This window comes from Xenopus laevis, chromosome 6L, assembly GCF_017654675.1.
Source record: "Xenopus laevis strain J_2021 chromosome 6L, Xenopus_laevis_v10.1, whole genome shotgun sequence".
Taxonomy (NCBI): domain Eukaryota; kingdom Metazoa; phylum Chordata; class Amphibia; order Anura; family Pipidae; genus Xenopus; species Xenopus laevis.
Genome location: NC_054381.1, coordinates 25,089,140 through 25,115,039, shown reverse-complemented (window position 1 = coordinate 25,115,039; position 25,900 = coordinate 25,089,140). Strand labels below are relative to the sequence as shown.

At 41.8% G+C, this 25,900-nt stretch overlaps 1 protein-coding gene across 2 annotated transcripts in view; it reads right to left on the bottom strand.

Moving 5' to 3' along the window:
- arhgap21.L (Rho GTPase activating protein 21 L homeolog) overlaps positions 1-4,676 on the bottom strand; it is a 119,751-nt gene extending 115,075 nt beyond the window's left edge. Inside the window, exon 1 of one of the 2 annotated variants that reach the window (XM_041565340.1) lies at positions 4,296-4,676. In XM_041565340.1, the coding sequence (XP_041421274.1) occupies positions 4,296-4,352 (57 nt within the window). In that variant the 5' untranslated portion in view covers positions 4,353-4,676. 2 annotated transcript variants of the gene reach the window in all.
- Between the last annotated feature and the right edge of the window lie 21,224 nt (positions 4,677-25,900).

The window sequence follows — 25,900 nt, the reverse complement described above, 5'->3', positions numbered from 1 at the left end:
TCTTTCTGTAATTTGCATCTTCATACTTCATACTAATAAATCATGTAAACATTAAATAAACTCAATAGGCTGGTTTAGATTCTAGTTAGAATGAATTATATCTTAGTTGGGATCAAGTGCAAGATAAGGTTTTATTATTACAGAGAAAAAGGAAATAATGTTTAGGGCAAGGGCACACAGACAGATTCAGGGAGATTAGTCGTCCGTCGACAAATCTATTTTTTGGGGCGTCAATCTCCCCGAACTGCTTCCCCTTACCTTCCTGCTGGCTAGCATGAAAAAATCACCAAAGGGATTCCACTTGCGAGGAAACTTCGGGCAACATTCTAGCCAGCTGGAAGCAATTCGGGGAGATTGTCGCCCCGAAGAAGAGGAGATTTGTTGCCAGGCAACTTACCCTTAAAAATTGGAGAGAGAGAGAGCGAGAGCGAGAGAATTTTTTTAAAAAAAAAAAACATAACGAACAACAATTGAATTAGAACTGCCCATTCTATAACATTCTAAAAGTTAACTGAAACCACTCCTTTAACTCTCAACAGATAAAGGTGAATCGGGCACAGATATAAAAGCACGGCATCAGCTGCAAGTTCCACAAACACATGGATGTGAAGGATCAGTAAAGGAAACAAAGTAACTGCTCTACAGACTGCAACATAGTTATGCAAGTGTAACAAATACATGAGTTTCTCATAGCACTGCCCTACTCCCAGTACTCAGCAAATCTACTCTGTGAAGCCTTTTTACTGCCTGTGGAATTAACAGCAAATGACAAGATGTTGGTAACACAGAGGATCATTGGATACAAAGTATTTAGCAAATTAAGATAACCTTTTGTCCCGAGATGTACTCGCCAGTAGTAGGAAAGTGCTTGGAAAAGTGTTAAACATCACTGAGGTCACAATTGGAAATCGGTGGATTTAAAGGAACAGTCACGTCAAAAAATTAAAGTAATGAAAATATAATGCAGTGTTGCCCTGCACTAGTAAAAGTGCTGTGTTTGCTTAACAAACACTACTATTGTAGTAATATAAATAAGCTGATGTGTAGCAATGGGGGCAGCCATTCAAAGGAGAAAAGGCTCAGGTTACACAGCAGATAGCAGATAAGCTCTGTAGAACATAATGGTGTTCTGTTATCCATTAGTTAACCTGAGCCATATAGCCTTTTTTTCAATTTGCTCCACAGCAGCTTGTTAAAATATGAACTATATTAGTGTTTCTGAAGCAAACACATCAGTTTTACCAGTGCAGGGTAACTGTACATGATATTTTCATTACTTTAAAGCACTTTCATTTTTTGGTGTTATTGTTCCTTTAAAGTAAAGATCTGGGCGTTTAGGAAGGTGACAAAACAATCAGAACTTTGCCTAATAGAGCCACCACTCACTGGGCAGACCCAATAGTTTTCTTTATAAATTCAATGTTTTTTGAACATCTAACTGCAATTGAATAGTTTTTTCTTCCGCTGGATCTGCGCCTTGAAACACTGTGGCAGACGTCAGGCTTTGCATCTTCTGTTAATCCACTGGCTTCTGCTACAAGGTTTCAAAAAGTCTGAGCCAGCAGGAAAGGGGCACAGATTACAGCTTTCGGTAGCAATGAGAAGTATCGTTGCAACCAGGGACAAACACAGAGGAAGCAGAACCTGCAGGGGGGCCCAGGAGGTATTGGGGCCCCATGAGTCCCTAATTCATATATTGGTCAACATCTAGACATTTTGGGGGCCTGAAAAATAACTTGCTGCGAGGCCCAGAAATATCTAGTTACACCACTGGTTGAAAACATTGGTAATGAATAAATGCTGGAAATTTGAATTACATTGTATGTTGTTACAGAAGAAGTCGACTCCTTTCATGTCATTTATAGAAGGACAGGTGACCCAACATCTTGGCTAGCATTTATCATTTGCACCCAGAAAAATGACCCTGCCAGCCTGGCATTGAGTAAGAAGCTCATTATCTCCCTCAGCAGCCTCCCTCTTGCTATTTGTTTGCTATCTATGCATTGCATCAGTTCTACACCCTGCTGTATGTGAGAGGTGATCTCCCTGCTCCTCGGTGTGGCGCCTACAAATCAGAGAAGTACAACCTACTGACAAAACGGCAAGACCCACCTCTGGCTTCTGGGAGCATGGGTGCTGAAGTTCAACAATGCTGTACAGCCATTAAACGGGTTGCTCACCGCTGAGTTAACTTTTAGTATGATGTAGAGACAATTTGCAATTGGTTTTCATTTTTTATTATTTCCAGTTTGAGTTGTTTAGCTTTTTTATTCAGCAGCTCTCCAGTTTGTTATTTCAGCAGTCTGGTTGCTATGGTCCAAATTACCCTAGCAACCATGTATTGATTTGAACAAGAGACTGGAATATGAATAGGAGAGGGCCTAAATGGAAAGATGAGTTAAGAAAAGGTGGCAGTACCAATACATCTGTAGCCTGAGCATTTGTTTTTTAGATGGGGTCAGTGACCCCTTTTGAAAGCTGCAAAGACTCAGAAGAAAGTGGAAAATAATTGAAAAAACTATAAAAAAGATAAATCATGAAGACCAATTGAAAAGTTTATTAGAATTAGCCATCGTACGACATACTAAAAGTCAACTGTTGCTGAACCACCGGATCGCTTCTGTAAGTCAATGCAATGCTCAGCGATGATGGTAGACAATCAACACTGGGGGAATTAAACATACGGGGGGATATGGGACTATAAAGCAAATTACATTGAGTTTATAATATTTGAGACATGTGTGGAATGTCTGATAATCTGACGGACTTTCCTCTCACCCTCTGTGACTTCATCTCACCCCCCCCTAGTTGCTCCTCACATGAATCATTTGTTTGGAGAGAGCACAGTATCCCAATGTCTCACCCCGTCTCCATCATCTGGGCTGCTCGTTTTCACGAAAGTCTTTACTAATTTATGTTTTGGTTTGACTTTACTAAATAATATGGCCCAAGGGCTGGGGAGCTATTTTGGGATGTGACTATTGAGTATGATCTTTGTGACCATTTTCACTTTATAATTAAAGGTGGCCGTACACAGGGAGATTCGCTCGTTTAGCTATGTCGCCAAATGAGTGGATCTCTCCCCGATATACGGGTTGATCCGATCGTGGGCCCTACGATTGGATCAGAATGGAGGCCATCGTGGGGTAGCATCAACGAAAAGATGTGGTTCTGATCCAAAGGGATTTTTACCCTGCCCGATCGGCATCAGATATCGATCGAGCGAGTTGCTCTGCCGGCAGCTTTTACCGGCCCGTGTACGGGGGGCCATTAGAATCCACATGGAACTCTGGACTATTGCTTAAATAAGTAGAACTGCACACCACAGCAATAGAGTCATTTGTTGCCATAAGAACAGTGTTGGACTGGCCCATCGGGACACCAGGAAAACTCCCGGTGGGCCCAGGTGTCAGTGGACCCTCATGCTGCTAAACATTTGGTCTATTTCATGGCCATTCCTTATTTCTATGAGAATAAAGAGGCTAAATAGATGGAATAATAGGTTATAGTATGTAAAGAAAAGAGACTAGGAGAATAGAGGTTGAGTAAGGAAAGTAAGAAAATAATAGTTAGTGGCCCCTGGTCTAAGGGTTTTTGGTGGGCCCCTGGTGTCCCAAGTCCGACACTGTATAAGTATTATGCCCCAATTCAAGGAGGAGGAGCCAATCAGAACTTTCCAATTGGATGGGGGGGGTTCAAAGTCCTGTAGTTGAACAAACTGAGGGCACACATAGAAATATCAAACACAAGAGTCCCGGCTATGGAATAATACCTATTAAAGTGAGCCAGGAGATGTTCCCACCTTATATAGGAGATATATGGGATATAAATCTGGGATTTCCAACCAGAAATCCACAAGCTCTTGTTAAAACTTCAAGCGTGGCTGCCAATGGGATGCTGAGAGTTGCAGTTTAACAAAAACAGCTGGACGTCTGTAGCCAACACAATTATAGTAAGAAATCTAGAAGTAACATAGAAGTTATGTATTTTGTCTTGGAAAATAGTCTCATTACACCATTCCAAAATCATCCCTACCCCCAGCATAATAATAATAATAATAACAGGCTGACTGTAGGGCAGGGTCAAGTACAGAGTTGTAGTTGAACAGCAGCTGGAACACCACAGGTGCCTTGTTTTAGATGGCAGAGAGGCCTTCCAGCTGTTTCACCCCAGTTCCCAGAAGCAGAATTGATCTCACAGGGGACGCTGGGAAACGTGGTTCAGCAACAACTGAAAGGGGTTAAAGGTCCCCAGGCTTGACAAAGTGTAGCGAGTGCTGCTGGGAAAAGTCTCACCTCACTGGCCGGGCTGGAGGGCTGCTGCTCAGGTACAGTTGCCCGGCGGGTCGCCATGATTCCCTGCGCGGATTACAAAGGAGGAGCGAAGCCGACGCCTGGAGAGTCCACATTGGGGAGGGAAAAGAGGGACTCGGGGGGAGGATTTGCCGGGAGCATCGGAAGGAGACACACGTGACAGCTGCGAGGAGGAGACGGAGAGACACGGCGGTTCCAGCCGCTCTCAGCGGGACAAGGTGAAGAAGCAGAAGGATAGTCTGTGAGGAAGAGCGCGGGGAGCAGACATCTTGTCCCTCATTCCCACAGAGTGTGTGTGAGAGTGAGGGCTCTGCCCTCGGCGGATTTGAGTAGGCGTGGCATTTACGGCCAATCGGGATTAGGGATTGGTCACCGCGACCCGCCTCATTATGTAACCCTCTAAGCGCTGGGAAGTGGTCATTTAAAGAGACCCTATAACAGGCGAGCAGGAGAGTGACGTACGTAACTCCGCCTACTTTAGTGGGAAAGGGGGATTGTCTTATTCGTGATGTTGTTAGGGTGTCCCACAGCTGTTTCACCGCCGCACTCTGTGACTGGCGACCAGTGGCGCTGCGGCTGTTGCTGTTTGGGCTACGGCCATAAACTCCACATGATTTATATATAAATATGCCAATGGCAAATGGGACGAGCTGAGCGCTGTAGAGCGAGTGTTTCATAGAGGCGCAAATAGGGACAATGGACTCGGCTGTTTGTGGCCCCAGAAAGCATTTAGGGCCCTGGGGCATCACAGCAACTAAAGACTGGGAGCCTGGAACTTGCAGATGTTCTTATGAGTGACATATATATATATATATTGAAATTGCTCTTCAAAGGGGTTGTTTAACTTTACATTAACTCTTAGGGGCAGAAAAGTCTCCAGCGATCGCTTCGCACCCGTCGCAACACTTCGCCAGGCGAACATTTACTGGGACGACGCTAATTTACGAATGTCCAGCGTTTTTTGAACTTAGAAGTTTTTCCACTAGAAGGAGAAGTTCTATGTACTCCATTGCACTTCGCCAGAGCGAATATTAGCCTATCGATAGAGTGTGAATTACCGCTAGCGTCTGTCTCTTTCGCTAGCAAAGTAATGCCTGCGCCCGTAAGTAAATCGGCAAAGTCCCTGCGGGTGGCCAATTCGCTCTCGAGTAAATCTGCCCCTTAGTATGATGTAGTTTTCATTTTGTATTATTTGTGGTGTTGGAGTTATTTAGCTTTTTATTCAGCATTTATCCAGTTTGCAGTTTCAGCAATCTGGTTGCTAGGGTCCAAATTACCCTAGCAAACAGTGGCAATCCTGGCCATTTTGCCGCCTGAGGTGGCCTGCCTTCTGCCACCCTCGGCAACAGGGACGGATTTACATAGTGGGCACCCCTAGGCCCACTGCCGTTCGTTGCCCCTCCCCTTTATGCGTGCAAATTTTTATCATCAGAACCGGAGCAATGGGGATTGGTGCACGAGAGATTAAAAAAATGATTGTGGCTTCCGCGCATCCCCAGTGTTTCTGAACCAATGTTTTTTTTTCTCAACTCTGATAGCAACCATACATTGATCTGAATAAAACTGAAATATGTATAGAAGAGGACATGAATAGAAATGAATAAATAGTAAAAATTAATGTGTAACCTTAGAGAGCATTTGTTCTTTAGATGGGGTCAGTGACCCCCATTTGAAAACTGAAAAGAATCAGAAGAAGGCAAATAATTAAAAAACTGTAAGAAAGAAATAATGAAGGCCAATTGAAAAATTAGCATTCTATAACATAGCCAAAGTTAACTGAAAGGTGTAGCCATGGGAGAAGCCATTGAAAGCTGAAAAAGTAGAAACTGCCCAGGATATGCAGCTGATAACAATTAAACTCTATAGTATACAATGAGATTCTTCAGAACTTATCTGCTATCTACTGTGTATCCTGTGCTTGAATGGCTGCCCCCATGGCTACACAGCAGCTTGTTTATATATAAACTAAAGTTGTGTTTCGATGCAAACACACCAGTTTTACCAGTGCAGGGCAACACTACATTATATTGTCATTCCTTTAAAACACTTTTATTTTCTGGTGTTACTGTGCCTTTAACTCAAGCCATTACCGTGGGCTACATCATATTAGCAGGAGACCTATCTGCTGCCTACAATCCTTATTTTATACAAGAATGTATATAAGAATGTATGGCAATCTGATTCCCAGTTTCAGCGCACGTGTTTTATTTTATCAGTCTATATATTTTGCTTCTCCAACCTAGTTATGTTTGGTTTTATGGAATCAGTTGCATTGTGATCTTTCTTGCCAGTATTTGTCTGAAATGCTTTTTAGGAAACTCCCCCATACAAACCAAGAATGACAGAGTATAGCTGGCAATGGCTAGATTGCGTGGAAAGATTTTCATCATTTCAGATTTTGAGGCCAGTGTTACAGCAAAAGGCTTTCTGTTCTGCCTAGAGGAGATAAATAGGAATATCCCAGCAGGCACAGCAAATAAAGTATAAAATATTTTATGTCACATTCAACTGTAAAGCTCTTATTTAATGACAAATGTTAAAGTTAATTGTAAATGGAAGGCTAGGGGAACCACTATCCGTCCTTTGTTATTACCTACACTGCTGGTTCTGACTGCATGCACCCAGGGTCAACCCTGGGATCCCGCCCTGGAGCAAACATTCACAACACTACCCAGCCCCAGCTGTAACCCCCCCCCCCCCAGGTCCATACGCCTACCTTTTTTCCTGCTCACGATTGGGGGCCGTGAGGGAGGTCGGGGGGCAATATCGGGTATGGGCCAGCGGGCCCACTAGTGTTTTTCCAGATGTCCCGCCGCCCCAGTCCAACCCTGCATGCACCCCTAAACAAAAATGAATTTCAAACCCAGTGTACCCCCAGTCCAGCGATCTGTAAAGCTGGCCATAGACACAAAAATTTGTTCGTACGAATCTCGATTCATATGATTTTCGGGCCGTGTGCAGAGTGTCCCGACATTTTTCGTGCCACGGCGATCAGTCGTTCATATGACAGGTTAGAAAAATTCTGACGGCTACCGATAATATCTCTGCATGTATTGCCGATCTGAGGTTTTTCAGTGGGAGACTGTCACCAGCTTTTGGAAGATTGCTGTCAGGGGCAGAACATCATCTGATCTGTTCTTTTACTAATTTATTTGAATGGTTAGTGGCAGGCTGGGAGATGGCAGATGATGATCATTCGTCCGATATGAAGGTAAATCTACACGTCTATGGCCACCTTAAGGCTCTCTTCTACCTCCAACAAAGAATTTCCAATGTGGATCGTTGTACACCTCAAAAACAAATCAAAAAAAATAATATAGTGTAGTATATCAAATTATATTAACACCCATAGTGTTCAAAAGCGCTTAAGTCAGTGCACACCAACTAATATAGTAACTATAAAAATGTGAATGGTGAAAGTATTACATAAAATATGCAGTGATTAGGTGTAAAATTAGAGAGACTTGGGTTAAGTTAACACCCACACTAGGAAACCTGGTGGTTCTGGTAGTCGATTATACTCACAAACTTTAATAAATAATTAAAATTGCACTCAAAAATGTTTTCCATAAAACCGCATTTTCAAATACAAAGGCAGTTCCCATAGTATTGCTATAAGTCCCTTAGCTTCTTTTAGGGTCCACTGCATATGTCTACGCTGCTTAGTCTCGCGCTTCCGCACCTCCTTAGTTACCGTGGCGTTTCACCGGTAGGCTTCCTCCAAGAGCGATGACGCTTCTTACGGGTATTCACTCTTTAGTTTCCCATAAAATTTGAAATCCAAAACTTTATTCTTCCTGAAAAATTGTCCCTCAAAGCATTAAAGTGATACTGACACTAAAAAATATCTTTTCAAAATATTAATCTACATTAAAAGTTACCTGTAGGTCATTTTTTGCTGATAGATCTGCTTTTGTAAGTAATTGTTACTTGAAGTTCCTAAACCTGACTGTTTTGCCAACCTGACTGTCCCTTCTCAACCAGTCCGTAAGAGTTTCTAATGCTAATGGACTCCTGCTACACAAACATGGCAGCCCCCTTATAGAGGAACATTGGAGATCAGATAGGTAATGTAAAAGCATCAGGCAAATACTTTTATGACAAAATTATAAATAGAATTCAAAGACAATGTTATGATAGATGTAAAAAAAAAAAGGTTATTTTCTGATGTCAGTATCTCTTTAAGTCCACGAATAAAAACTATATTTGCTTATTGAAACCGATTACAATTCGGTTTATACGATAAAAAAACACTTAAACTATGTTATGTTAAAAATGCTTTAAATGTTGATTGAAATCAACATTTAAACCAAAAGGGGATAAGGATTTTAATCTGTGTTAAAAAAAAAATCAATGTCTCAGTAGTCAGCACTGAGCCCTACTGAGTGTAGGACAAAGCAGCAGTTTGAATGGAGTGGAGCATAAGTAGGAGAAGGTCTGAACAGAAAGAGCAGCTAGATTAGAACTCAGTAAAATATTCACTTCTCCCCTGTGTCTTAATTTGTTCTCCCCTCTCTTGCAGAAAGGCATGACTGGTTAAACATGGATAAATAAATACAGAATTTGAAATGGAAATTTCCTTCAAAAGAAAATCGGCATTGCATTGAATTTTCCACATTGTCAGAATGGATGTCTGCACCGACAAGCAAAGGACAGCATTAATGGGCGAAAGGCTAATAAAGACACCTAATATATTAATATTTTATGGCATGGCAGATGCTTTGCTCAGCCCTGGCCCCAGCAGGGAGTGTACAACAGTCTGGCCATGTGTTCACCTCTCCATGGTGTCTCTGTTTACAAGTTCAAGATCGGATTTAACACGTCGGCCCAGTGCACATTTAGGGCTCAAATTCACAGTAAGAAAACTATGGCATGTTCCCATCATACATTCCACTGACTCACAGTTCTCTTCTAGTTAAACTTGTATGATCTTATGAAACAGAAGGGTGCCTGAAAGTTATGAACCTAATGCTGATTCCCTGGGCAGACTCAGTGACTCCCATTGCAGGAGGATCAGGTCTGACAAATCAGAATCTTTCAGCAACATGTTAACATGATGGTGCAGAGCTGTTAGGAGTGAGGTGCAAATAGGGGCCATTGCACTGGGGCCCCAAATAGCAGCAGCTGTAGGTGGGAATATAGGGAGCAGAGCAGAACACAGTGACGATAGCGGAAAATAGTTTGTCCTCTTGCATTCTTCAGCTCATTCCCACACCAATACACTATTACCTTACCTGTACAGCTCCTGTAGGAGCTTTTTGATGTGCCTACACCCGAATACATTGCCTTGGCTCTGGTGCAGACAAGCATGGAGGATTCTAGCACCAAATTGCAAGATTTTGCATTTCACACCGAAATCCGCCATGTCTGCCTTCGCCCAAGCCAAGGTAATGTATTTGAGTGGCAGAAAAGGAGTGGATTCTCCATTACATGTGGCCCTAGTCTTAGGAATGGGTGAATAGGTCATATAAACAGGTGGACCTGCATAAGACAGTGGTGTGAACAGGTGTAAATGTGGTCATTGGCAGATAATTTACCCTTGCAGTGGAAAGGCCAATAAAACAGAAATGCAGTCTTTCAAGCAGTCAGCTGAACTGTCATGACACTTTATTTCATGACAACATGCACCAACACATTTCCATCTTTTTAATCCCAGAAGACTTCACACGCAGGCCCATACAGTAGCAGGTTGGCTTAGGAAATCCTTGTGTTTAGGCAAATTAGTTTCCAATATGCAAGCACCACAACACTCATTATATTAAATGCAAACCAGTTTTAGTCAGGTCCCAGAATTCTCCCCTCTTCTTCCCTTTTGAATGTATGCGGGGTCTATATGCACACTGATGTGCCAGAAAATATTGCCAGAGCAACTACATTATTATGAGGATCGCTCCATTCCAGAGTGCCCCAGTTTGGATTCCAACATGGCATCGCCCATGGCCACACAGCGTTCTGATGCAGAGATGCATGAAGTCATTATGTGTGTTTCAAAAAAGACCTGGGTTCAATGCCCTAATATAGGTCTTTCTTTGTAAATTCATGGGTGCTAAATTACTTTTCTGCTTAATTCTTCGGTTCCTGGCCTACAGCTTTATTCATGACTTTGCTTTTCGCTGGCTGCCCTGATCTTTTTGCCTGGAAACGACTATGATCTCTCTTAACCCCTTCAGATACTGCAACTTGGCCTTTTCTGCATACTGTTTGCTCCTTGGTCCCGACTCCAACCTATTAGTGCCGCTAGGACCTGACAGTTATATTTCCAAGAGTATCTAGATATCCAGTGTCGGACTGGGACACCAGGGGCCCACCCAAAAACCTTTGACCAGGGGCCCACCAATTAATCTTAGACAAGGGGCCCACTCTCAGTACAATTTTTCTTACTCTCCTCACTCAACCTCTATTCTCCTAGTCTCTTTTCTTTACATACTTTACTCTGTTTTTCCCTCTATTTAGCCTCTCTGTTCTCATAGAAATATGGAATGGCCATGAAATAGGCCAAATATTTAGCAGCATGAGGGCCCACTGACACCTGGACCCACCGGGACTTTTCCTGGTATCCTGGTGGGCCAGTCCGACACTTATGCGATCATGTGATGTGTTTAACCTATAAATTGTTTTGTGCAGTCTGTAATTGTATGTTTGATAAAGGGGGTAACCCCGAAACGTTGCATGCTGCAATAAATACTTAGCAAGGTATAACCTGCTTGCATTACCTGTGTGCCGGTGAATTCTTGTCGCCAGTCCGACACTGTAGACATCCCTTTTAAAATTGCATGCCTTGGCCAAACACTGCAGAGTTTCTTTCTGTCTCTGGCACAAGAACTATTTATCAGGAAGATGGGCTTTTTTATGGGCAAGCCGCTACACATAGGGCTAATGTCCACATGTACTTTGCCAAGTGTTGTCCAGAGTGACATTGAGGTCAGCGACTTGGGAGCAGTGGAAGTGTCTTCTCTGATGTTGTAAATCATATTCCTAGATTGGCAGTCTGTCTTTGGTAGATGCCAGGAGAACACTATCTTGAATGGATAATGCTAACTATAAAGTTTGGTGGAGGAACAGTAATGAGCTGGGGCTGCTTTTCAACTGCATGCATAGAAAGCATCATTGTAAAGAGGGGACAGGTCCTATGTGGCAAGCCCCAGTGGCCAATCTGCCCTAAATGCAGCATGGCTTCTTGCATGCAGTATAAGAGATCTCAAATTTGAAGTTACAGTTACAGGACACACTTGCCCAACGGTAGTGGACCTTTGAAACTGAGGTCCATTGCCTGGGCACAGTCATATATCATAACTCAACTGAATACTTTGGAATGCCAACTGCAAGTCACCCTGATCTCCTCACCTAAGTTCCCAACCTTGCTCTTATAGCTGAAACAAAACCCAACAATAATGTTCCAATATCCAGCAAAAAAACCTTCAAGGAAAAGTAGAGGCTGTTAGAGAAACAAATAGAGGATCAACTTATGAATCCCATTGTTTTCAGCTGTGAAGATGCCTCCAGATTTCAGAAGTTTCCATAAGTGAGTGCTTTTCGAGACTTCACTCAGCAGCTAGTGGAATTCAAGCAAGGTGACATTATCCATTGTGCCGTCAGTACTTTCAGTGATACAATTGTCCGTAGCATGTAGTATTATCTGAAGAAGGTGTTTAGCTCATAATTACTGAATAACTACTGGTAAGACAGTAAGCAGCTTGTCCCAGCTTTAACAATAACTACTCCTCCCCGCTCCCATACAGGGCCTTGTATCCAAACATTGCATATCAGATTCATCAGATTCCATTTAGACACCACATAAAGAAAAACACAGTGACTGGAAGTTGAAGGGATTCTTTGAAATCTGAAGGGGAGCTGTCAGAACATTCTCTAATCTCGTCTGCTTTTGGTTTAGCTGGAAACACAATTGTGTAGTTGTCTGTTTTGCAACTTTGCCAGATCAGTTACGGTTTTAAATTTCATTTTTGTCATTTCTATAGAAATTCCTTCATTGCCATCCTTATCTCCTGCACTGAAAGCCTTATCTCAGAGTACAAATGCAAACAATTGTGTCTCTACAGAGATACTTTATTTGGAACAGGACTAGAGTCTGTCTCGGAATTGGGCAATTATTTAGTTCTTCACCCCCCTGGTGCAATTAAATGGCATAATTTGTTATTGGACCACACATGCACATTACTAAAGTTCTATGTATTTGTTATGGGATTTGTGTCCCTATTCCCTATGAACCCAACACATACACTAAAAAAGGCAATCAGATAACTTGATTTTCAGCTTTAAGCAGTTACATACCATGCAATTTGGACTGTTCTAAATTGGGGGTCCTCAACCATTTATTTGTGAGCTACATTCAGATGAAAAAAGAGGTGGGGAGCAACGCAAGCGTAAAATGTTCCTGGGTGGTACAAAATATGGGCCGTGGTTGGCTATTTGGTAGTCCCTTTGTGGACTGGCAGCCTACAGGAGGCTCTGTTTGGCAGTGCACCTGGTTTTTATACAACCAAAACTTGCCTCCAAGCCTGGAATTCAAAAATAAGCACCTGCTTTGAGGCCACTGGGAGCAACATCCAAGGGGTTGGTGAGCAACCTGTTGCTCACAAATTAGGGATTACTGTACAGTTGATATATAGCCTCTACACAGGGCAATTTTTGCACCATTTTAGAAAATAACCATGCATGGCTTACTTTAGTCACAGAGATTATAATCCCACTCACCCTATGGGAGACATTATTAATGTCAGGTGGGCATTGAATGCAGGCTAATACTTTACGGCAGAAACTTGCAATATCAGGTGATGACCTGCAAAGCAAGTATCCCTGTGGTCAACCAGGCCCCTCCACAAAAAAAATTCAGGGGGCCCATCTTAGCCACTATGGAGGAAGCAGACCCTGTGGTCCAGGGATCTACTTTCTCTATAGATACACCACTGAGCATGAGTCTTTGACCTATAGTACCTTAGCATCTCTAGGATCTGTAGTCTCTCTGCCAGGTCTCTGGTTTCATACCTATTATTTAAATACTTCAAATATTAACATGAGTACTGTTTTGAAAGTGGCAAAGCTTGTTCCAGGCCTAGTAACTCATAGCAAGTTTTTAACCCAAAGACGTACAATAAATCATTTTTACAAGGCTTATTTTTTTTATAAACCATTGGGGCTGGGGGTGCAGAGTAAAATGCCTTCTCTGCCCTATTTATTGTTGGCGAGTTATAATTACATCTTAATAATAATACCCCAAAATGTCCTAGAGTCAAAGTATTTATTATTTATTTTCTTTTCTCAGCGATCATAATGTCTCCAGTACCATAGGGTGCATCCATTCATCTTAACACAAATATCTCCTTTCCGCATCTTTTCACATTCAATGGGTGTTGAAGGCACAGAAACATAACCAGGACATTTTTTTCACTTTTCCCCGAACAAAAACAACTCTGGGACTGAATGAGGACAAGCAACTTTCTTTTCCCTGCCTGACAGATTGATCCTGCAGCGCGTCAGCTCTTCAGACTCTCTCTCTCTCTCTCTCCACCCTGGGCCATCCATTAGTCACTCAGCAGTGGCTGGGAACTTCACTAAAATAGATCTTTTCAGCACACAGCCTTCTCTTGGCACTAATACAAGATTCTGGGGGGGAAAAGAGTAATAAATACATTTAAAATTATTTCATTTATTAGATTATGACACATTCAATAATCTCATCTTGCTCTGAGCAGTTTATGCCAGTACAATAAAATGCTATTCAAATCCAGCAAAAAGTTCTGAAGTTTTTGTACAGTTTGCATTATTTTAATTATTTACACTTTAAACTGTTATCAAGAAAGAGGCATTTTTAAGCCAACATGTCAATTCAGAAAATGGGGGCTCCCAACCTACAGCCCTCCATTAGAAAAACCTCCAACATAACCTTACAGCCTTTGGCAGGTTGGTTGTCGCTGAGATATATAATATTTAAACTATCCAACAATTGCTAAAGGGGTTGTTTAACTTTAAAGGAATTGTTCAGTGTAAAAATAAAAACTGGGTAAAATAGATAAGCTGTGCAAAATAAAACATGTTTCCAATATAGTTAAATAGCCAAAAATGTAATGTATAAAGGCTGGAGTGACTGGTTGTCTAACATAATAGCCAGAACACTACTTCCTGCTTTTCAGCTCTCTAAGGGCTCTTACACATGAGCGTTCTAACCTGCGCTCCCCTGCGTTCCGTTTTTTGGCGTTCAGCCGCAGGGGAGCGCAGGAATAGACGCAAGTCATTATTTGAAATGGGGCTGTACTCACTCAGGCGCGTGTAGGCGCCGAACGCAGGTTCAGACGCAACATGCTGCATTTTTCCTGCGTTCGGCGCCTACACGCGCCTGAGTGAGTACAGCCCCATTTCAAATAATGACTTGCGTCTATTCCTGCGCTCCCCTGCGGCTGAAGGCAAAAAAATGGAACGCAGGGGAGCGCAGGTCAGAACGCTCATGTGTAAGAGCCCTAACTCTGAGCTAGTCAGCGACTTGAAGGGGGGCCACATGGGATATAACTGTTCAGTGAGTTTGCAATTGATCTTCAGCATTCAGCTCAGATTCAAAAGCAACAAGTAATGACCCATGTGACCCCCTCAAGTCACTGATTGGTTACTGCCTGGTAACCAATCAGTGCAAACCAAGAGAGCTGAAAAGCAGGAAGTAATGTTTTGGCTATTATGTTACACATCCAGTCACTCCAGCCGTTATACATTACATTTCTGACTAACGAACTATATTAGAATTTTTTTTTTATTGTATCTATTTACCCAGTTTTTATTTTTACACTGAACTTTTCCTTTAAATTGACTTTCAGTATGATGTAGTGCAGGGACCCCAACCTTTGTTTTACCTCTGAGCCACATTCAGATGTAAAAAGAGTTGGGGAGCAACATAAGCATGAAAAATGTTTCTGGGTGATGCAAAATAAGGGCCGTGATTGGCTATTGGTAGCCCCTATGTGGACTGGCAGCCTACAGGAGCCTCTGTTTGGCAGTACCTCTGGTTTTTATACAACCAAAGTTTGCCCCCAAGCCTGGAATCCAAAAATAATCACCTTCTTTGAGGCCATTGGGAGCAATATCCAAGGGGCTGGTGAGCGAACAAGTTGCCCCAGAGTCAATGGTTGTGGATCACTGATGCAGAGAGTGATATCCTGAGACAATTTGCAATTGACTTTTTTTTATTTGTGGTTTTTGAGTTAATTAGCTTTTTATTCAGCAGCAGCAGCTCTCCTGTTTGCAATTTCAGCAATTTGGTTGCTAGGGTGCAAATTACACTAGCAACCACGCATTGATTTGAATACGAGACTGGAATATGAACAGGAGAGGCCAAATAGAAAGATGAGTAATAAAAAGTAGCAATAACAAAAAATGTGTAGCCTCACAGATCATCAGCTTTTTAGATGGGGTCCATTTGAAAACTGGAATGAGTCAGACGAAAAGTTGCTTGGAATTATCCATTCTATAAAATGCTAGAAGTTAACTTAAAGGTGAGCCAATAAACATTATATTTATCTTCTTCACCCCCCCCCCTCCCACCAGGTACTCCTGTGATGGAGTAAATGCCTTTTCTGCATTACCCAAAAACCAGCCCTGAATGCAACACAAGCTGGAAAGAGTTAAGCAAGGAGTTAGCATATGAATGCATTGCAAGCTCCTGGAACACAGAGCTGAGTATACAAAACCCAGCAGCACTGACCCAGGGGGCCCGGGAACAAAGAGGGACAGAAGCTGCTCTCAGGCTGAATGGGGCAGAAGACAATATAGCAGCAGTGCATTGCAGGCCGTTCTTTTGACATATTGAAGAGCTTTATGGAGAGAGGAGAAAAACAAAGGCTATTTTTCCAGGATACATGCAGTTGAAAAGAACCCCATAGACTGCAGTGTGTGCGTATGTTTACTATATTTAAAAAGCAGAGGAGAAACTTCTACTGGAGCAGCCAGGACAGGTGTAGGCAGGCACTTGAGCCTATTATGTGCTGAAATCTTTCAATTACATGATTTTCTTCCAAAAATCAGATCTTTAAATATTGTGCAGTTTGTTACTGGATTTATGATGACATTCATTGTACTTTCACAGCAGAACACGTACACTGGAATGTGTTATTTAATTAAAGTGCTAATCTTCCCACGCATTTTACACCCATGTAGTGTGCTAATCCTTCTTCCAAAGCCACATGATGTGAATACAGTGAACATAACAGTTACAAATCAAAATAGGGTTATTCGCCTTTAAATTAACATATAGTATGATGTAGAGACAATTTGAAATTGGTTTTTATTTTTTATTATATGTGGTTTTTGAATTATTTAGCTTTTTTATACAGCAGCTCTGCAATTTCAGCAATCTGGTTGCTAGGGCCCAAGTTATCCTAGCAACCATACATTATTTGAATAGAATACTGGAATAGGAGAAGGCCTTACAGAGCATTTGTTTTTGTTTTTTCAGATGGGGTCAGTGACCCCCATTTGAAAGCTGGAAATAGAAGAAGAAGGCAAATTATTAAAACTATAAAAAATAAATTCGATTTAAAAAGTCGCTTAGATTGGTCATTCTATAACATACTAAAGGTTACTTTAAAGGTAGACCACCCCTATAAGCAGGCAATTTAGCCGTTCATGTGTTCATTTCCACTCAGTGCAGCCGTCTGGCTTCGAAACATCACTCCCCTACCGCATTTTTTAGGAAACCTACACCCAATATCATTGTTACACCCCACAGCATCTGATAGCAGAGGAGACACAGTGGAACCTGTTGATATATATATGTGTCATATAGGACATCAGAATGGTATGAAAGCAAATCCTGCTGGACTATGGGGTTAAAATATTTCTTCTGTTTTTAGCTTAGTTTAATTTCCAGCAGTTAAAGAATCTTCTCCAAGGCTGAGCTGAAAGGGGATAGCATGCACAGCATCCCTACATCAGATGTACAACATTCAATTCACACAGGCATTTTCATCATGGGAATTAGAAATCAAATTAGAAATACAGGGGGTCATTTATCAACACTGGGCAAATTTGCCCATGGGCAGTAACCCATGGCAACCAATCAAATTGCTGCATTCATTGTTCTACTTGCAGCTGGCTTTAAAAAGCTAATCACTGATTGGTTGCTATAGGTAACAGCCCATGGGCAAATTTGCCCAGTGTTGATAAATGAGCCTCAGTACTGTATTTTAACATTATATCTGGCTAAAGGCTGGTCTTGCCCTGTGACTATCCATATCCACTGCTACCTATTCATTTAGGGGTGTATTTATGGTGCTAAAGCTACTAATAGTTTGCTATTTGTTCACTGTCATGTTGGGATATCTTGTGTTGTGGCCTTTTAGTAAAATAACTAGATTTCATGCACCACAAAGTCACCCATGGTAGGGGGAGCACCAGAGGAAAGCATAAGCACCCTTAAAGGGGAGCTGTCGCAAAAATGAAAATTTAATATAAGCTTCAGCATACTGAAATAAGAGACTTTATAAATACCATCAATTAAATATTCTGTAACGCTTGAAATAATCAAGTTTATCTTCACTATCCCTCTCTCAGCATCTGTTTCTCTTCATTCTGTCTTCATTCAGCAGTTGGGTGTCAGATAGTCATTGACAGTTACACCCAATATATGTTATAGGGGGGCTCCTTTTGCCTAGAAGATGTATTAGAGCTCACGCTATTAAAATCACCAGACATCATGTCTCTCTACATGCAGGATTTGTGAAAAATGCAGTACTTTTGTTAGATTTTGCTTGTACTGGAATCAGTTATTTGAGTGAGCACTAATTCATCTTATATAAGATATACTGGATTCATGTGACACCTAATTGCTGCATGAAGACAGAAGGAAAAGAAACAGATGATAAGAGGGGGATAGTGAAGATAACCTTGATTATTTCAGAAACAATGCAGAATATTTAATTGATTGTATTTATAAAGTTTCTAAAGCCTATATTACATTTTTTTGCGACAGTTCCCCTCCTAGGGTGGTGGCACATGGGGAGATTCAGTCGTCTGCCATAAATCTTCACTGCTGTGGGTGACTGATCTCCCCGAAAATTCCTTCCCAGCTGCAAGAATATGAATCGCCGACAGGATGGTATAAGGGTCGCTTTAATTTTCCGAAGTTGCATCACAAGGAAAATTCGGAAAACCGTAACGATGCTTATAACATCCTGCCAGCAATTCACATTCTTGCCGGCGGTAAGGCATTTCGGGGAGATTAGTCGCCCACAGTATCAACAATTTATTGCAGGCGACTAAATCTCCCTGTGTGCCACCACCTTTAGCACCTCATTGTTTTGCCACCCCCTGCTCGTGGAGCAGTGAATTCTACAATTGCCCTGAGCCACTGTATGTGCTAATGTTATATGTCATTATGAGAGTTAACACATCCTTGTATGGTCAGGGGAGTGAGTATTGAAGAGCCTGTATATTTAGTATAGTAGTCCTTGGACTGGGGTATGTTGAGCCCTTGTTATATGTACTAGCACAGGGAAGTTTTGTCCCCCTCTTTAAATCTGCGCTAGTGCTGGCTACAAATCTCCCCTAAATGCAAACATAGCAATTTGTTTTCCAAAGTTGCTCAACTTTTCCTCACAAGCAATTTACTTTATTGCTGTCAGAAAAGCATTTCTGGGAGATTTGTCACCCACGGGAGCACAGTGTGCCAGTTCCCTTAGGGTAAGGCCACACTAAGCGATAGCGCGGCGATTTGACTCGCGGCGACTTTTCGCGGCGACTTTTAATGCGCTTTTCAACAGTCGCCTGAAAATGCCTCGCCAGGCTTTTTCAGGCGACTGTTGAAAAGCGCATCGCCTCGTGTGGTTAGCACAGGCGTTTTTACATAGGCGCCCATACAAAACTGTCGCCTGCGCCGGTCGCGGCGACTGTCGCGGCGCTTTGTCGCCGCGACCGCAAACGCGTCGCTATCTCCCCGTGTGGACTAGCCCTTAGGGTTCTTACAGACGAGCGTATTTAGCTGCGCTCCCCTGTGTTCCGGTTTAATGCATTTAGCCGCAGGGGAGCGCAGGAGTAGACGCACTGAAATCTTTTCAATGGGGCTGTACTTACACAGACGCATATAAGTGCCGAACGCAGGTTGGGACGCAGCATGTTGCATTTTTCCTGCTTTCGGCGCTTACATGCGTCTGTGTGAGTACAGCCCCATTGAAAAGATTTCAGTGCGTCTACTCCTGCGCTCCCCTGCGGCTGAAGACATGAAACCGGAACGCAGGGGCGCGCAGCTAAAAACGCTTGTCTGTAAGAACCCTTACTCAGGAACAGGAGCCAGTTGTGCTCTGTGTGTTTTACTGCTGAACAAGTGTCATTCCCACCTTCAGCTGCTGCATCTCTTGCAATAATCTCTGTAAAATAAATGTCCCAGGGCTAAGTGTAAAAACTCCCTGTCATTGTTATCTGCATTCCCATCAAGCTTCATGCTTAATCTGTTATTCTTGCCTCTGTTAATTCTTTCTAGCATGTCTAGGAGACTTTTAGCTGCTTAAACCTACATGATGGTATGTCAGCGAAGAAAATCCCTCATTCGCATGCTCTACTGCATTCCTCTGGGGATCTGTCAGAAGCCTCTTGCACAAGCACAATTGTGCACTTGTACAAAGATATCTGCACCGCCTGTGCCTTGGATCATTGTTAAAAGGGTAAAATATAATTGGAAAGTAAGGATAGGACTTAAGGGTTATTTTCCATTAATTTTCACTAATAAATTGACAGTGTAGTTGATTGTGTACATGGAACAGACATTGTGGGAGTTATTTATCAAAGTCCGAATGCCAAAAACTCCAAAAATTTTAGTTTTTTTTTTACTATTAAAAAAACTCATATTTTTTCAGGATTTATCAAAGCCCATTGCTGCAAAAAATCCAAAAATCTGTATTTAAGTCAATGGGAGAGGTCCTTATCCTATTTGGAAGTTTTTGTGATCTGTGTTAGAATAAGCTCGAAAATGTGACTATTTCGAACTTTTCGGGCAAATATCCAAAGCATTCAGGCCTTTCAGGAAAACCCCCCAAAAAATCGCGCAATTCTGAGAAAAACGCACGATTTGGATTTTCGCTCGATTTTTTTTCATGTTTGTCCCCGATACGATTAAATCATGATTTTGAGGCCACTGGGAGCAACATCTAAGGTGTTGGTGAGCAATATGTTGGAGGTAAGGATAGGGCTTTCCTGCACCTCCTGACACTGTGCTCTGCTCCTCGAGCTTGATTATCATTCCAGTGCAAGAAGCAAAGTCCCCGGGGCACAAGTGTTTGTTAAGCAAGCACTAAGGGGCACAGTCTTGTATCTAGGGTTGCCACCTTTTCTGGGAAAAAATACCGGCCTTCCTATATATTTATCTTTTTTCCCTATAAATAACATTGGGATCAACCATCATTTTTACCGGCCAAGTTGGTAAAATACCAGCCAGGTGGCAACCCTAGTTGTGTCCCTTGGTGCTCTAGCTCTAGCACCCAGGGATCTGTAAATTAAAACAAAAACGGACAATAGGGCACTTAAAGGATATAAACAGGCCACCAAAAAAAAAAATAGTAAAAATATTACAGCCTATGGGTAAGGGCCCCTTTAGGCACAAAACACAAAAGCCTACAGAGGTAATGTTATAAATACAATTTTTTGGTGCCAGTTTTGTTGTGCTGTAGCTTGCCGTTCCAGTGGCGTAACTACCGGGGGCAGGGGGTGCAGTTACGCCTGCACCTGCTCCCCCTCAGGGCCCGTTGGAGATCACGCCACAGCAAACGTGGTCTGGGGGGGGTGCACATCCTGCACCAGGGTCCGGAAGAGGGTAGTTACATTACTGTGCCGTTCCCCTGAGATGGCTATTTGGACCACTATCTTGACTTGGTACATTTTCTACAGGATCTGCTGGTACCCTTCTTTCTTTCGTTCAAATCTGTAAATAACCCCTCAAGTGTTCAAGCACTGGCACAGCAACTGTAGATTCTAAGTTACCTGCAGGCCCAGACAGAATCTGTGGATTTTGGCAAATGGCAGAGGGGCTGCTGTAAGATACCATAGGCAGACACTATTTATAGGGCTGCTGTGGGTAGGGTTGCCACCTTTACTGAAAAAAATTACCGGCCGGTGGGGGGAGGGCACAAAATGGGGGCGGGCCATGATCACACATGATCACAGTGTGCCGCGATAGGGGCGGAGCAACATCGTCCCGATGTCAAGAACACTGCAAAAAAGGTAAGTTCTGTGCAAATTGGGGGCAGGCCGAGGGCTTTTTTTAACTGCAACTGCATTGCTGGTAAATTTGTAATACCCCGGCCTTGGCAGGTGTTTTACCGGGTGGCAACCCTAGCTGTGGGGGCTGTTTAGGCCTCAGTGTAGTTGAAATGCCAGGGCTTATTTTGAATGCCAGTCCAGGCCTGGTGTATGAAGCAGCAGGGTTAGGGTTGCCACCTGCCCGGTTTTGACCTGGACAGCCCAGTTTTTTGAAGGGTTGCCAGTTTTCCAAAATAGGAAAACCGGGCAGGATTTCCTATAATTGACATGGCGACGGGCCAATCGGTAATTGTTGCGTCACCGCCCCGTCCGTGATGTCATGGCCCGCCCCCATCCTGGATAACATAGGGCAAAAGGTGGCAACCCTAAGCAGAGTACTGTAAGTGCCTAGTTCCCCGAGGGAATAAAAATCTTCATGGGTTTATAGAAAGTGGAATGAAAGCCTGTGCCTACTGTGCACCCCATTGCCCTCCTCAGTCACAGTTTCTGCTGCCTGCAGCTTCTGATATATAGGTTTAAACATTCACTACAGTTAGGGTGCATATTTATATTTATGATAGCTCTTAAATATCTTTTACAGTTTGGTGGATGCTAATCCTATGACAATTTATGTTCATATCGGTTGACTTAATTGAACTCCCTGATTTAAATGCATAGAGTATTGATTGTGCTATTATTTGTACCTTTATGTACAAATAAATACAGAGCCTCTGGAAAATAACCTTCATCAGCTTGTTGCCCACGTGAGCTGCTACTGACAGCTGAGCCACATTCCACACCCAAGGAAGCCAAAAGGAGAAGAATGCAGACGCACAAGGTGTGGCAACGAAAGACTGAAATGGATCAGCTCTGTCTTTCCATAAACATCCTTGGAGCTGGTAGACAGACATCAAACACATACATGGAAACTCAACCCCCCTGCAGTTTAAACTCAGGCTGCAGAATCTGTGACCTGCAGAGAAAAGCAGTCCCATTCGTCTCAATAGGAAGAGTGAACTAAGGACGAGCTGTTCGTCAACTATCCAACTTGTAGGAAAAGATGATTCAGAAATGGTACATCTGCTAAGAAGAGGCTGGTATTACTAATCTACTTGCAGAAAATGTGCAAAAAGGAAAAATGAGCTCAATACATTAATTAGATGTTATTTATACAGCAGCGTTTTATATCTTGAACTGCAGGGCTGTCCAACTGGTGGCCCAAGGATTTTCATAGATTTCTTTCTATGACTTCATTGCATTCATGTAATCTGTCTGCAGTATGTTTATCCCATACTACATAAAGAAAGTTCTATAGCTATATTAGTTCGTAATTCAACCAGGATTTGCCCTTTTTCAGCAGGATTCGACTGAATCCTTGTGCCTGGCCAAACTGAATAGGAATTCTAATTTGCATATAAAAATTAGGATTGGGAAGGGAAAGCACATGACTTTTTGTCCCAAAACAGGGAAGTAGAAAAATGTTTTTCCACTTTTTCCCTTCCCATTATAATTTCCATATGCAAATTAGGATTTGGTTCAGTATTCACCCGAATCTTTCAAGGATTTGTGGATTCAGCCGAATCCCAAATAGTGGATTCGGTGCATCCCTAATATATACAGGTATGGGATCCGTTATCAACAAAACACATTATCCAGAAAGCTCAGAATTATGGCAAGGCCATGTGCCATTGACACCATTATAATCAAATAACTCAAGTTTTTAAAAAATGAATCCCATTGGGTTTTTTTAACATTTAAATTATTTCAAGTAGCTTTAAGGTATGGAGATCCAAATTAACGGAAAGATCCCTTATCTGGAAAACACCAGATCCTGAACATTCTGGATAACAGGTCCCATACACACTCCTGCACTTCCAAATGGTCACCAATGAGTCCACCGTGTCTCTTCTGATGAATGTTGCACAACTGTGTCTATTGACAGTGAGGAACCCTGGAGCCACCACCACCCTGCACCTGCATGTGATATCAGCTTATGGACCTTCTTATGCACCTTCTCTGCCGGCATGGATTGTTGGCCTAATTGACTCCTTCAGTTATTCTCCATCTATATTCAGACACTAGATGGCTTCTGTACAGCTCCATTCTGCCAATGTACTATGTCATGTTATCTATTCTCACCTTCTTCTCCAAGATTCAACCTGGTAATTCTGTTCCTTTACTGTCCCTACTAAATTACTGTTTGTGTTTCTGGGGAAATTAGGTCTGAAACCTGTAATCACCTACTAATGTGTCCAAAACAGCCACAACCCTAGTATGATTCTTTTGTGAGATGATTCCTTCAAGGCTTTGCACTTCATGCAGCCACTTTAGCCTAAATACAACAAGAACATTTTGGCACCAGAAATACATCCTTCTTAGTATTTAAAAGGTTCCTGGAATGCTATCCCCAGACTAAATTGGAAATTGGAAACCAAAAGCTACTTTACAAAAACTATTCAAAAATGGAGACTAAATGGAAATTGTACATTACTATTCTCTATAGTAGTATTTGTCGGGCATTTTCACCTAAAGCCCCCCTCTGATGGTCTTTTTGTCAGGGCCCTTATTAGCCAATAACAAAGGAAAATATTAGGTATGAAACATCTAAGAAAACAATAATCTCACCCTAACTGAGCTGGGCTTTAAGGTGTTTCTAGAAGAGCAAATAAACATTTTTCCCATTTTTCCTAACCGACATTAAGACTAAGCCCTTCTTCATAGCGATCAAAGACCAGAATGTTCTATGAGTCAATTTTGGAAAATCATAGAGGCTGTGTTTATTGAGGTTGGAAAAGCCATTACAGGTGTTGGAATTAATAATTTTCATCCATGGAAAAGAGGAACAGATATGAGACCCCTGTCCTGAAAGTAGGGGCTACAGATGAGAAAGCCAAGAATAAAAGTTAAAAGAATATACGATATGTAAAATATTTTTCAATATTTTGTGGTCACAGCCTCATTTCAACCCCCGCCTAATGGTTTTAAAAATTAGTGGTGAGCACAACTTTCCCTTGTTTGTTATAGTTATACAGGAGCAGTGACCAGCTCCATGTTGTAGCTCCCACCCTTCCCAGCTATAGTCAGGTGATCCCACTGGTGTCTAATAAAAGGGCAGCCAAGTTTGGGAGGTTTACTTTGAAAGCAGCAAGTAAGTTGCAGGTAAAACTTAGTCCCTTTGTAAAATGTATAATTAAGCAATTGAATTCTTAATGAATCAGATGAAAATTGACCGTAGGACTGGCCAGATATGGGATGACTTTGACGTAGTTGGCCAGCTTAAATATATTGCAATATATGGACAAACAATCCCTGTTTTGTTTAAAGGGTAAGGCATTTTTCAGTAGCTGTATGCACAAAATGTCTCTGTCTTAAATATATTGATAATGGGTTGAGTGCAGAGGACTCTTGTATTTGTCTATATGTATATATATATATATATATATATATATATATATATATATATATATTCAGACTGCCACTGGACCAGTCAGTTTTGGTTTCAGAAGAATTCAATTTTATTTGTTTGTTGCATATCGTGTAAAAGTGAATCTTGCCTTTTTCTTGGTGGAAAACCCTGTTCAAAATACAAGGGCTGATTATGGAAACTTTATCTTGTGTCCGTAACATTTTCATAAAAGCTACAAAAATCGATGTAAAAGGTTAATATTTCCCTTAGACAAATAGGGAGGAAAGAGGCTAAAAATAAATGCATAGTGGCCCTTCAAACAGTGAACCATTATGACGATAATAACAATAGTATTCAAGGTGTTTCTCACCGACATAACAACACCTTTATAAAAAAAAAAAAGGAAACTAAAAATAGTTATGCTTCCAACTAATCATATTCCCATTAGCATATAAAAGATGAAGTGATAGTGAAGCTTTAAAGGGGTGGTTCACGATCATTTTTAGTATGTTATAGAATGGCTAGTGATGGGTGAATTTATTGGCCAGGCACGAATTTGTGTGACAATTAAACAGACACCCATTGACTTTAAAATTCGGGAATTTCATGGCAAAGCGAAACGGGACAAATTCGCCCATCACTAAGAATGGTCAGTTCAAAGCAACTTTACAATTCAAAATGTTTTCTATTTTTTAATGATTTGCCTTCTTTTGACTCTTTCCAGCTTTCAGTTGGGGGTCACTGACCCCATCTAAACAACAAATGCTCTGAAAGGCTACAAATATATTGTCATTGCTACTTTTTATTACTCAACTCAGTTCAAACCCTCTCCTATTCATATGCCAGTCTCTTATTCAAATCAATGCCTGGTTGGTAGGGTAATTTGAACCCTAGCAACCAGATTGCTGAAATTATATACTGGAGAGTTGCTGAATAAAAAGCCAAATAACTCAAA